At 42.0% G+C, this 14,522-nt stretch overlaps 1 protein-coding gene and 1 long non-coding RNA gene across 2 annotated transcripts in view; both read right to left on the reverse strand.

Moving 5' to 3' along the window:
* Window positions 1–3,947: 3,947 nt before the first annotated feature.
* LOC130179248 (uncharacterized) lies at window positions 3,948–5,877 on the reverse strand. Its single transcript, XR_008829263.1, has 2 exons — window positions 5,703–5,877; window positions 3,948–4,664 (listed from the first exon to the last, which is right to left on the reverse strand). It is a non-coding gene; the product is annotated as an uncharacterized LOC130179248 (long non-coding RNA).
* Window positions 5,878–12,856: 6,979 nt separating this feature from the next.
* shhb (sonic hedgehog signaling molecule b) overlaps window positions 12,857–14,522 on the reverse strand; it is a 4,232-nt gene continuing 2,566 nt past the window's right edge. The window contains exon 3 of the mRNA XM_056391934.1: window positions 12,857–14,522. This exon is cut by the window's right edge and continues 168 nt beyond it. Coding sequence (XP_056247909.1) covers window positions 14,017–14,522 — 506 coding nt within the window. The 3' untranslated portion in view covers window positions 12,857–14,016.

Consider the following 14,522-nt stretch of genomic DNA (forward strand, 5'->3'; position numbering starts at 1 on the left):
AGAAAAAAAGCTGATGCTAATGATAGCAAACGAGCCCCCCCACTTGTCATTTTGCAATATTATAATGAAATCGTTAAATTCATTCATCAATGAAAAATACCAGCAATCCAGCAGCTAATGCTAGAGCTAATGATAACGGTGGGCAGGTCTATATACTGTATACACACACATACATTGCTGCAATTATCATTTATGTATTATATATATATATCATTCTTAGCGTAATAATTGTAATCAGTCATTGTAGAAAAGAAGCTAATCCTGATGATCAGTGCTAATGATAGCAAGCTAGCGCCCCCCAACTTTTTTTGCAATCACCTTCTGTTTGTCCCAGATAAATGAATAAAAAAAAAAAAAATAAAAAAAAGCTAATGCTAACGGGATAGCTCAGCTGAACGACTCAGCCCCCGACTCAAACTAGGCTCAAAATGATTTTGAGCTTATAAAGTAATGTTTACAAATAATCCCAATATTTGTAGTTTTAAATCAAACTTTGTAAACCTGGAAAATAAATCTGCATGAGAAATTCAAATTTGTGCACGTGAAAACTAATTGTGCTTGTGTCAAAGAGATTTGTATTTGTTGAGACAGTGTGAATCAAAACTGAACAAATGATCAGTGTTGAGGTGAAACAAAGACACAGGGGAAGAAGAAAAGCTTTGTGGACGTCTGTGTTCAGAGATAAAGAACAGAAAACTAAAACTCTGTGCAACATTCCCAGTGTGAGACACTGACAAGGACAAAGTTTGATCCTTGTCACTTCAGTGTCACTGTGGGAACTTTTGACTTATTACAGTTACTTCTCTGAATCACTCAATCAATATATTTATTATATTATATTAATATTCATAAATTCTGATCTTAAAAGTGTTGCTACCATCACCTGTCAACAACAGCAGAATTTAAGTTGCAGGTAAGAAACTGAACCTGTGAATACTGAAGACAGAATAATAAACTAACTCATCAGCAGTTAGTCTGTCATTTCATCAGAGGAAGATGAACTGGGAGGTTTTCTACCATCATCATCATCATCATCATCATCATCATCACAGCACATTAGAGAGCTAAGGATGTCCATGCAGTCTCCCTTCAACCAGATGAATGGAAACTAATGAGCTGCTCTGTACATGAGCTCCTCCTTCTGTTGGCACAGATCACTCAGTTTTCACAGTGTGGAAACCTTTCAAATGACAATAAAACACAAACACTTGAGTTAAGATGCGGTGGATGACAGTTAATCACAAATATCGATCAGCTGTCAGGACAGGTGCATGAATGTCTGCTTCAGTTGAGGTTTGAGTATTAAATGAACACTCTTCTATATGACAAATATTTTTCTACACATTTTGTAAACGTCACGTTACCTTAACTTGAACTATCACGATGTCTTGATGGACAATGTATTAACTGACATTTACGCTGCGCATTACACTAACGCAGATCAATTAAACTGGGTCACGTGGAGAAACACAAACCAAACGTCGTTAGATTAACCTCGATTAAATTCACCTTTTTATTGGGCTTTGACTGAACACCTCCACGGGCTAATCCAGGTTGACACAGGTTATCAGCCCAGCGGGGCCAGGTACCGTTAGCATAGCAATCGCTAAGTTATCAGCTAACGCTAGCACTAGCTGGCTAGCTTGGTTAGCAAGGTGCATCTTCACCTGAGCTGTGATATTAACAGGGAGCTAATTTTGGCTAGCGAAGAAACAGGCTTAAAACAAATGTACTTACCGGAGAAAATTGAACCGCCGACTCCTCTGAGTCTTTGAGAACAACTGAACACTGAACGAGAACGAGGTAAACAACATGTTGGCGCTAACTTTGATGAACTGAAAACACAATGACAAGCCAAATGTCCGACACATTGCTCTGACGTCATATCCGGATTAACAGGCAGGTCCCCCTGTGTGTTAATGACGCGGTAGCCACGCCCTAAACCCACTCTGCTTTAACGTCTATTTTATTTTAAATAGGACCATAATTTTAAAAATTAAAAATTAAAGTGACAAGTTCGGTCATTTTCCCATAGACTTCAATACAATCGGACTTCTTTTTGCAACCAGTGGAGTCACCATGATGGTCATAGAATGGGTGTTTAAGGCACTTCCGCATTGGCTTCATTTTCCAGACCCGGAGTCCACGTCCATTTTTATATACAGTCTGTGAGCAGATTTCAGTCAGGGGAATCAGGGAAGACGAGCGTAACCCAGCGTGAGACGTAATGACGTATTCTCTCCTTCGGAAAAAGCCTATTTTCCCCCCAGCGTTTTTAATGACTCTAGCTCTTAGATAGACGTCTCCCCTGACCAATCAGAGCAAGCTAGGGGGGCGGGCACTTCACAGTGAAGACCAATAGGCTTTGAGAGGAAACAGCTGAGAGCAGGGATCAGCTCTGTTTTAATGGTTCCAAACTGTTTCTTTGGCATCAAAATGCTTCAGTGTGTTTTCTATTATTTCATATTAAAGAGTTAAAGCACATTTCTCCCAGTTTTCCTTTAGAGAGGTTTATGGGCGCCAGTCGAAAATGAACTATAAAGCTTTACTAAACTAAACTATTAGTCCTAGAGGCCTTGAAGCTTCACAGAGCAGTTTCTGACAAGATGTAGAAGTACTGTGGAGCTTTTTTTATTGTTCTTGTATAAAGTAGATTCTGTTGGTTGTTATGTAATGTGACTTTTTTACAGGTGAGGACTGAAAAATACAAAAAAATACCATGTATGAGCTGATGTAGTTTAGGTTGGAGTCACATGCAAAACAAGCACATTTTCAGAAACTAGAATATGTTTCTGCATTTTGTCCTTAAAGCTCTTCTGTTATAAGCTTATTATTTACACAGCCAAGCTAACAAGCTAAAGCTATATAACTGAGTACATAAGGCAGCTCACGCAGACAAATAAGAGACAGATAACAGAGTTAAAAATGCACTTTAGTAATTCTAATGATAATTTGTATTTTTTTTAGAGTTTTAATGAAATTGAATGTTATAATTTAGGTAAAATGCTTTCTTGTGAATGATGTTAATATGCCGAGTTAATGTGTGTGTGTACTGAGTACAGGAGTATAATTTGCTCACACAGTGCTGTAAGAATAGCTGAGGGAGATGCAGAGAAATACCAGAAGTGTTGTCGTCTGCAGGAGAACATTAAACACGGGAAAGCGGCTCCCTGAGTCGTCTCCTTTGCACATTACATGGTAAAATACAAAATATGAACAGTTTGAATATCATAGAAATGGATATTTCCAAAGGCAACCAACACACACTACTCTACACCAGTGGGTGGCGCTGTTGAACCACCTTTGCCATAATTTCACCTACATATTCCACTCCATCCCATAAGCATGTGTTGTGTTCAGCGGTCAGTCAAGCTGCTTTAAGCTTCAGCAGAAAGAGTTTGATACCTGGAGGATGAAACAGATGCTGATTTGAATGAAGACGCCACAGACAGCTGTGTCCAAGACATTCAAGTTCACTATCTGCTAAACCTCGGAGTCAACGCTCACTTTGCCTCCTCTGTTGGCGAGTCTGTGCTGCTCTCTGCTGCTCAACACTAGGTACCAGCAACACAGCAGTGTGGTGATGGGGAGCAGGAGGTGCAGGGAGGCTGTGAGCCACCTCTACATGACTGCAGCTGTGCACTACAAGTTTCCGTCTCTTCTTTCTGCTGTGAGTGTGTCATGGTTTGCAGTGACAGACTTCACGTTTTTTACTTCCTGTCCTTGTCGTGTTTCCCTCCTTTGTGTCACAACCAACCTCCTGTGACGTAGAGTGTTTTCAGATCTGCTTCAGACTGTAGTCGCTCTGTGGTTTCCTTCTGCCGTCCTCTCTATCAGCTTTATTACAGTTTCTGCCTTTTTGTAACTCACACTTTACACATTCACAAACATGGTCAAGTAGACGCATGAAACACTGTTACAAGGAAGGAAACACTCTGAGACAGCACTGCTCATCCTCAGTTTATTCCTGCTTGTCCACAGCGACACAGAGGAAAACAAGAAGACTTATACAATGTTCTTCCAACACGCGCAGAAATATGCTCCAAAAACTTTCATTATTATTATTATTATGATTATTATGATTATTATGATTATTAGACTATTGGCATTAAGCGATTTGAGGAACCAGAAAGAATATCAGTCATAAGATGTGCACACAAAGCAAGACTGACCTGAATAAAGATCAGCATCACAATCAGGATAATCGTGTTTCACAAGCAGGTGAAGTAAAAAGAAGCTGTTTAATCACCTCACAGATGCGTTATGTAGTGCACAGGTGAACCATTGATGCATGAGATTTGAATTCTGGCGAATTTCGCTGAACCTCTGTACTTTTTATTCTGGAGTATACAATCAACAATATGAAATTTTGTATTACTTGTACATGTGTAACTTTTGTATTGATCATTATTTATGCAAGTTCCATAGTCACAGACTTTTCTGATGTTTTCATACTTGTCAACGATAAAGGTGTTGATTTCCTTGTACTTGTTCATGTTCTTTATCTTCCTCTCATCAATCACTCTCTGACAATCTTCCTCTTTCATTTTATCGATGACGTGTCTTTTCTTGAAGTCCTCAGGAGTTGCCGCCTCAGTGCACTGAGCGACAGAGAGCAGCACGAGCAGCAAACAGGAAAACTGGCACCAGACGTTCATGATTTCCTGGTCAAAGAAAGAAAAAATGAAACTGAGAAAAACATATTTATTTATTTTCTTTTTGTATAATTAAAAATAGCTTACAACATCCAGTAAGTGAAGAAACTTAAACACTGTGTGTGTGTGTGTGTGTGTGTGTGTGTGTGTGTGTGTGTGTGTGTGTGTGTGTGTGTGTGTGTGTGTGTGTGTGTGCAAAACAAAACTATGATTAAAATGTAGATCACTCTATCAATCACCAATACATGGATCACGTCTATGAACATAATATTACTGGCATGTCTTCAGACGGTGGAGGAGAACTGTGAGGTTAGAGACTCATTTGATTTCACTTGTACAGACCTAAGATTTAAAACAGTTTGATAACTTTGTATTTTTAGTCATTTCAGCCCCAAAAACACTGAAATCAAAGGCTGGAATATTTAGTGACAGAGATGTTTCCTTCTCTGCCTGAGCTTTGATCAGTCGGTGAGTTAGGAGCTACTTTTAGCCTTAAGATGCTTTGTGAATATAGTCCCTGTTCTTCAAGAGCAGTTTCCTTTTCGGCCTTAGCTTTGTGTGTTAAATCCTACCAGGACTATATGATACTCCGTGGCAACACGGGGGTGTCACCCAGAGAGTTGCCCCCTTTAGAGGGGGACTTTCACTGTCCTAAATGAGACTTAAATAGTCACAGAGCTCTCGGGGTGTCTTCCCACACCGGGAGTGTCGGGCCTTGACGACACAGCGTCCCGATACCAAGGGTCAACCATCCCTTTTAAGTGTAAACAGCTCTGGAGCTAAACCTACTTTGGGGTTAACCCTCCCTCCCCATCCTGAACCTCAGGTAGGCCTGTGACTGAACAGCTGAGACTCCCCTCTTGTACCCCTCTTCTAGATACACCAGGCAGAGGCCCCACTGTAAGGGACAGTCCAATAGTCAGTCACCTTAATATAAATGAACTCAAACAGCTCCTTGCATACCCCAGCCTGTTCCTAACAGAACCAGAACGAATGCTTTGGGCTCTTAGCGTGTTGACCTCTACCCATCATGTGGAGGGGGCTTACCTTCAGGCAGGTGTGGAGGATCAAACCAGGTTGGTGTGTGATGCAGAGTCGTGAAAAAAACCCAAGAATGAGCCTTTCTCTCGTCAGAGCTGAAGACTTTTATTTTAGCTTCCAAAAGTGATTTCTGATTGGAACAGAGTTTCTAAAATCTAATAAAGAACCAAAAAGCACAGAGTCATCAGCAAAATGGAAGAAAGGCATGAACCTTCAAATATCCCCTGCCTTAAAAACAGTAAATAGAGGAACTAACTTCTTCTGTTGTTCATATACATCTACATATAAGGTAGTGATTCTTTATTTTAAGGGTGACATGCTCATTTACATATTTGGTTTATCACATTTCACACTACTGAGAAATGGCAATAGATTGTTATCACTAAACTGCAAGAGATAAGAGAAGAATACTTCCCTTTTTACTTCAATATGAAGACTTACAAAAGGCCTACTTCTCTAAATATAACATGAGATAAAAGCATAATATAAGCATGTAAGATAAGTAATTAACAATACATGTAATGAGTAATGAATAGTATCACAAAATAGCATGAATGTAAAACACAAACGTGCATCTGAAAAAAATAAATTTGGTAAAAGAGTATATGGATCTCACAGAGTGCAGCTGGAGCAGAACTAGTTGATTACATTAATCCATTAATCAAGCATAATACTGAGCAGGAGTATGTGAGTACATAAGAAACTACATTTTTAAATTGTGACCTATGGAAATGATTACATGCATGTATGCAAACAAAATAAAAGTTGACTTCATCTTTAGTGACTACATACAAAAGTGTAATGCACTTCTGAATTAATGAGATCATTATCTCAGAAGTGTGAGAAAAGTTTTTGTGAGAAAAATAAATTGCTGCTCTGTTTTTCTGAATAAATGCAATTATTATGTACTATTATGTATTTTCCAAACAAATATTTTTAATATTAATATTCAGGCCACATGTATAAACTTTACATACAGCTTGGCCAAATACATTTAAACTCAGTTTTGCACAACAGTAATAATAATCCTGATAAACATTACCTGTCTCAGGTAGGTTAGGATCACTACTTCAGTTAAAGCAAGTGAAATGTCAGAATAATAGTAGAAAGAAACTTCTGGTGCACACCAGTAGGTGGCACTGTTTTTACTTTTTTCATACTGATTTTTTAGAGTTTTAATGAAATTGAATGTTATAATTTAGGTAAAATGCTTTCTTGTGAATGATGTTAATATGCCGAGTTAATGTGTGTGTGTACTGAGTACAGGAGTATAATTTGCTCACACAGTGCTGTAAGAATAGCTGAGGCAGATGTAGAGAAATACCAGAAGACAGTTAATGACTTTTGTGTTGCCGTCTGCAGGAGAACATTAAACACGGGAAAGCGGCTCCCTGAGTCGTCTCCTTTGCACATTACATGGTAAAATACAAAATATGAACAGTTTGAATATCATAGAAATGGACAATATACCAGACCAGCAGAGACACATCTCACCCACGTGTATTTCCAAAGGCAACCAACACACACTACTCTACACCAGTGGGTGGCGCTGTTGAACCACCTTTGCCATAATTTCACCTACATATTCGACTCCATCCCATAAGCATGTGTTGTGTTCAGCAGTCAGTCAAGCTGCTTTACAGCTTCAGCAGAAAGAGTTTGATACCTGGAGGATGAAACAGATGCTGATTTGAATGAAGACGCCACAGACAGCTGTGTCCAAGACATTCAAGTTCACTATCTGCTAAACCTCGGAGTCAACGCTCACTTTGCCTCCTCTGTTGGCGAGTCTGTGCTGCTCTCTGCTGCTCAACACTAGGTACCAGCAACACAGCAGTGTGGTGATGGGGAGCAGGAGGTGCAGGGAGGCTGTGAGCCACCTCTACATGACTGCAGCTGTGCACTACAAGTTTCTGTCTCTTCTTTCTGCTGCGAGTGTGTCATGGTTTGCAGTGACAGACTTTGTAGACGCATGAAACACTGTTACAAGGAAGGAAACACTCTGAGACAGCACTGCTCATCGCCAGTTTATTCCTGCTTGTCCACAGCGATACAGAGGAAAACAAGAAGACTTATACAATGTTCTTCCAACATGCACAGAAATATGCTCCAAAAACTTTAATTATTATGATTATTATTATTATTATGATTATTAGACTATTGGCATTAAGCGATTTGAGGAACCAGAAAGTATATCAGTCATAAGATGTGCACACAAAGCAAGACTGACCTGAATAAGGATCAGCATCACAATCAGGATAATCATGTTTCACAAGCAGGTGAAGTAAAACGAAGCTGTTTAATCACCTCACGGATACTTTTCAAAGTGCACAGGTAAACCTTTTCTGCATGCAATTCGAATTCTGGCAGGCATCCTTTTATCAGGGTACTTGTCATGCCCTTGTTCACAGTCAAATAAATCAAATACTTTTTTACTTTCATATATGTCACTGTTGTGGGGTTTATCATGTCGAATGAAAGTTCCATCTTTACAGACTTGTTTGATGTTTTCCTCGCTGTCAATGATGAAGGTGTTGATTTTCCTATCTTTCATATTTTCCATCATCTCTTTACAATCTTTTATGTCTTCTTTTCTCCTGATGTGTTTGTCCTTGAAGTCCTCATAAGTTGCCCCCTCAGAGCACTGAGCGGCAGAGAGCAGCACGAGCAGCAAACAGGAAAACTGGCACCAGACGTTCATGATTTCCTGGTCAAAGAAAGAAAAAATGAAATGGAAAAAAATTTGAATCCAGTAAGTGAAGAAACTTAAACACTGTGTGTGTGTGTGTGTGTGTGTGTGTGTGCACGTGTGTGTGTGTGTGTGTGTTATAAACATGGCAGTGGACACGATTAAGCTTTTCTTAAGCAAAACAAAACTATGATTAAAATGTTTCGTCCTTTAGACTCAAAGTTCTGATTGATATGAAAAGTGCAAAAGTAGCTTCTGCTTTGAAAATAAAAACTGTGATCACTCTATCAATCACCAATACATGGATCACGTCTATGAACATAATATTACTGGCATGTCTTTAGACGGTGGAGGAGAACTGTGAGGTTAGAGACTCATTTGATTTCACTTGTACAGACCTAAGATTTAAAACAGTTTGATAACTTTGTATTTTTAGTCATTTCAGCCCCAAAAACACTGAAATCAAAGGCTGGAATATTTAGTGACAGAGATGTTTCCTTCTCTGCCTGAGCTTTGATCAGTCGGTGAGTTAGGAGCTACTTTTAGCCTTAAGATGCTTTGTGAATATAGTCCCTGTTCTTCAAGAGCAGTTTCCTTTTCGGCCTTAGCTTTGTGTGTTAAATCCTACCAGGACTATGTGATACTCGGTGGTCACTTCTTGACTCTGCCAGTGCATTAAAATCAGTTGTGAAGTCAGAAGCATCTCTGGTTCCAGAAGATGTTTTTCCCACTCTTAATTCCCATTTCAAATCTTTCCTTAAACGACATCTTTAACGTCACTTTACACCGGATAATGTGACAACTCTACGCAACCGTGTTTCTGAGAAACTTGACGAGTTAAACAGCAGAGTTTTATGTTGATTCAAGCCACAGAAAGTGTCATACAGTCACTAAAGTGCACACAGGTGCCCAGAATAGCTCCTCCCACTTTGCAGCTATACCTGACCAAGGCTCAGTGGACAGTCCGACCACCAAGCGCCTCCAACTGTTTCAGATAAGGGCCTTTACCTTATTTCGTGCTTGGCTGTTGGCCTCCTGTTGGTCAACTGGTCGGCTGGCTGTCGGCTGGCTGTTGGCAGGTAGTTGGCTCGCTGTCGGCTGTTGGTCGGCTGTTGGTTGGCTGTTGGTCGGCTGTTGGTCGGCTGTTGGTCGGCTGGCTGGTTGGCTGGTCCTGGAAGGAGCTGGTCAGCTGAGTTGCTGAGTCTTCAGTGCAGCCTCTTGGTTGAGGTGAGTTTATATAGAGCGTGTTGAAAGGTGCGAGAAAGTGTCTCTACTGTGAATTTGAATGAAGCTGAATACGCAGGGATCATATCTAACCAAACATCCATCACGGCTCACTTACTATGAAAAATATGACAGTGGACTATGTAAAATAAAACAGGCCAGCGCGAGAAACCGCTTTACAACTTATTCAGAGAGAGTTTGAAACCCTGGACTAAACTGAATGGAAGGAAAAGAAAAAAGAGTTTTCACAAGCACGAGTTCAGCTTTATGACAGAAACCGAAAACTCATGGACATCAGGAAAGAGACAAAAGGCCCTGAACTAGACATCGCTTTTAAGTAAGAAGCCGAAATCCAAACACGTTGGGAACCACTGGTTTAACCTTTAAAGACGCGGTGAAACAATGAGTCTATCCCTTCTTCTTGTCAAAGACATGCCGGGGGAACAAGTATGAAGTACAAATGGAAACACTTAAAACACAGTATCTAAGAATGTCGAGTATATGAACTTAGTCTTCCAGGGGTCACAGGTCATTTCAGCAAACCGGATCTGCTTTAGTTTGAGGATGTTTCCGTCCGTACGGGTGGAGTGGACGGAGCAGGAATCGAACTCTTTCTCATTCACAGTCAGATAACAGTCACACACTGTTCTCCACTCAGTCAGCATTTCCATCTTCTATATCTCACAAAATGTGCAGGAATATCTCGAGCTGTGTGTGACTTATCTGCGTCAGTGCACAGTCCGCTGAGTCCTCGTCTTCTCTTCATTCAAATCAGTGACGATACGCAGACGTTCACTTTGCTTCTCCTCCAGATAAAAACTCTTTAAACTGAGCTGCTGCTTTGAATGTGAAGTGAACAGTTGTTGCTGATTGTTGAAACTGATGCAGCAGAACCAGAGGTACATTTCTCCCCTCTCCGCCTCCATTACCCACAATGCAACTTAACTGCCACGGTTAGCAGGAGCAGAAATAAGGACTACAGACCGACCTGAGACATCACCTTTATCAGACTCTGTGCAGCTACAAAAGCCTTGGAACGACCTTCTCACACCGGCCCAGTTCAGACCTGCTTTTAACATCTGTCTCAGGTGATCGGTTCAGGTGTGGACGCACCTGAGACACACTGAAGACGCATCTGAGGTCAGATCTCTCAGACCACATTGAGAGGTGGTGTGAAGTGTGAAGGTGAACGTGTCCTGGGTCCCACTGAAGGACCAGCTTCGCTCCTGACGTCCTCTGACACAGTCTGATTAACCAACACTTTATTTCACTGTGAGCAAAAGCGGGTGTGAACTGACGGACTTAGAGCTGACCACGTGTGATCGGAGGGGCAGTGGCACCCCACAGGTGAAACATCAGCTTTAACCACCTCAGGGATCAACTGCTGTTTGGAGTTCAAGGCCTGTCAGAGGAAGCAGTGACCCGTGTCTCCCTTCACAGGAGGTGCGACAGTTTGAGCTCGGAGCTTGTAGAGATCAACGTGGCGGCAGATATTATCCAGGACTCTCTGTAAAATAAACTCTCTGTTTTTCCACATTTGTAATATCAACAGACAAAGAAGCTGTAGTGCAGCACAACAGCTCGTCAGCCAGTCGTTTGAATTACAACCTGTAGTCACGTCGACATTCACCTCGTTAAAAGCTCTGATGAGGAGGCCCAGGGTTCGACATCAGACAAACAAACAAATATTGTCTTTACAAAAAGAGAAAAACTTCCCCACAACACACACACACACACTCTGTAGGACACATCACACATGTACGACTGGACTCAAACACACAGCCTCTGTTCCTTCCAGCTCCACCTGTGACAGCTGCTCACCTGTGCACGTGTCACACGGTCGGGCCGATGAGCGCAGCGCGGCCGGTCCAATCACAGACGAGTATGAAATTAAAGTTGTGTGTAATTTAGTCTGTAAGTGTTTGACTTTATTCAGCCTCTTTCTTTCATTCTTTTCTCTTTCGTTGTGGTTTTAAATATAAAGTCACACGAATGCAGTTTTTATTTTTTTCATTTTAGCCTCTCGAGTTCACACAGATCAGGAAAAAGAGTTTGCATGACGCTGACCGGGCAGACACTGAACTGTTGTGGTCAACCTCTAACGCAAATTTCTCTCCTGAACTCCTGCTGAGCCGTTGTTGCACATGCAGCCAAAGATAAAACAATAGTGTGGTGATAGACTTTTATCTGCGAGAGACAGCCGTTAACATTACAACTCGTCTGCAGTGAGCGATGGAGGCCGGCGTCTGTGTGCTCCTTCTCTTCAGCAGCAGAGACACACGACATTAAACCACTTCAGGCCAGTAGCATTAACGTCCTTAATCAGGACGACACTTGAGAAGCTCATTAAAAAAAAGACAGGTGTTCCTGCAGGTGGAAAAATCCCTCGAGCCGCTGCAATCTGCGTCCAGGTGTGGAGGACGCGCTCTCACGCCGCTGAGCTTCTGTGTCGCCACCTACAGGAGACAAGAGCTCATGACCTCAGCTGTTAACACTGTCCAGCCACACCTGTTAGCAGAGAAGCTAAGAGTACCTTCATTTTATTTTTTACATTTGGGGTTTTAGTATTTATTAAAATGTAGTTTTATTATTTATTGAATATAGTTTTATTAGTTGTTAAATGTGGTTTTATTAGTTATTAAATGTAGTTTTCGTAGTTATTTTCTGATCTAACCTCTTACCCATCATCCTCTTCATCACACCCTCCTCCCTCTGCTCTTCCTCCATCTGTTACCACTCCACTTGTTCCTGTTCATCCTCCAGACTGTTGGTCTGATCCTTGGCGTACACCGCCACCATGTGGCCTTTCCTGGAACTGCCAGTCCGCATCACGCCCCAGCACCTCAGGTAAATCACCTTGGGGAGTAGGACTGAGCTGCTGGAGCCGGCCTCAAGTGGTCATTAGAGGAACTGCAGTTTGTCACTTCAGCGTTGGATTCATTTTCCAGGTGGCTCCTTGTTTAAAGTTTCTACTGCCCCCAGGTGGTGGAAAACAGCAGCCACAACAAAAACAAGCAAACAACAACAAAATAAAGAAATGAATGAATAAAGCAGCTTTAAATGGATCTGCTTTGGTGTGAACATGGCCGTGTTACAGCTGACCTGTCATGGCCGCTCTCTCTCTGTTGACCTTTGAATATCATGAACACCTGGTCACACGCAGAAAAGAAACACAAACACACAAAAATACGACAGTTTTATAGATGTTGTATTTACACTTGAACAGAGACTCAGGTTTCTAGTTTCAGCTGGGAGACACACAGATCACCTCCGAGGACCACGGTCCTGATCAGGTACTGGTCTGTGAAACTGTATTTATCTGTATAAACCTACACTGCTTCAGATATACTGATAATATATCGAGGTTTTATGGCCCTTGACTCAGTAATAATCTGAAGCATTTCGACAGATTGAGCTGTGGGCCGTCTGCCTGTGAGCCTCTCCCCAAATGAAGCAATGATTGCCAAATGTTCCCTCAGGCCGCTTATTAACTGGAGGTCAACGGCCAGTGTATAAAAAATATAATTTATTGATGTCATTCTTTATATCCATCCATGAAAATATAATTGGCCCTGACAGTTATAACAATCACAGTCGTTCACTTCGCCTGAACATGAATCATTCCACATTTAGACTCAGACACATTTTTATACTTCACACATAAACCATTAACAGACACTCTGTCAGTAATACAGAAAAAATAAATAAATGTCAACACACACACACACACACACACACATATATATATATATATATATATATATATATATACATGTATATATATGTTGTATACGTGTCTGTATACGCATTGATCTGCCACATCATCAGACTCACTAACTGGTTTTAATGTTGTGGTTGATCAATGAAAAATGTGAAATCAGTGTGTTTGATAACAGAAGTTAGAACGACACTTTTTACCAGCTGTGACTTCCACATGTTCATGGAGACGGACGTCACCTGGACAACACCTCAGCATCCTGTGATGAACAGATACTGAGAATCTGTAGATATGATCACATCGTATCTGACTCTCATCTTTGTGACGCCTTCAGTTACTTTTTCAAAATGCCGTCGGTGGAACAATCTGTATGTTGTGTTGGAGGAAGACTGGTTAGCCTAGCTTAGCACAAAGACCAGAGGCAGGTGGGGGCTGCTTGCCCGTGGTGAAGCAGTTGGGATGAGGGTCGGGTGTCAGGGTAGGACCTCGGGACAGATCCCCCAGGAGGGGCGGGACAACGCTGCCGGAGAAAGGGACGAACTGTGATTGACCTGCTGCCACCGAGACCTGATCCTGAATAAGTGGAAGAAGATGGACGGTTGGATGGACAACTGAGTATTCCCGCGTCAGTTCGTCGACATGTTGAAGGGTTGTATTCTGGTGTGAATGGACAGTCTATAAAGTTCATCTCAGCTCTGTGGGTGGAAACAGCTGCTGTCCATGAGCCATCGCCCCACGTGGTAGAGGAGCTCAGGGTACCAGTGGACTCCGTCCGGTTGGTGCACGCCGCTGAGCTCCGTCAACATCCCAACCAGTGACGCGAACGAGCGCCACAGTCGAACCGGGGCAAAAACCCAGTGTGCGAGGTCATGATCGTCAACCACGGCGTAGCAGGACGCCAACACCTGGTCAACGATGATGGTGCCATGAGATGTTACAGGTGCATAAGACCCTTCGTGCTGCTCCAGGTGAACTCTTGTCACTCTGGCAGGGATGAGGAGATCTGGTCGTTCACTCCTAACGACCAGAAGCTGCTGTCCTGGTTTAACGGTACTAGTGAACACAGGCCTGACGGCGCTGCCGTCGGTACGGTTGTTGTTCATCACGAAGACCAGGTGAGCCGGGGTCAGCGTCAGTCTGCGGCGTGGCGCCTCGGTCTCCAGGACGTGGAACTCTCTCACGGTCTTTCTGTCCC

The sequence above is a fragment of the Seriola aureovittata genome, chromosome 12 (genome assembly GCF_021018895.1).
Source record: "Seriola aureovittata isolate HTS-2021-v1 ecotype China chromosome 12, ASM2101889v1, whole genome shotgun sequence".
Taxonomy (NCBI): domain Eukaryota; kingdom Metazoa; phylum Chordata; class Actinopteri; order Carangiformes; family Carangidae; genus Seriola; species Seriola aureovittata.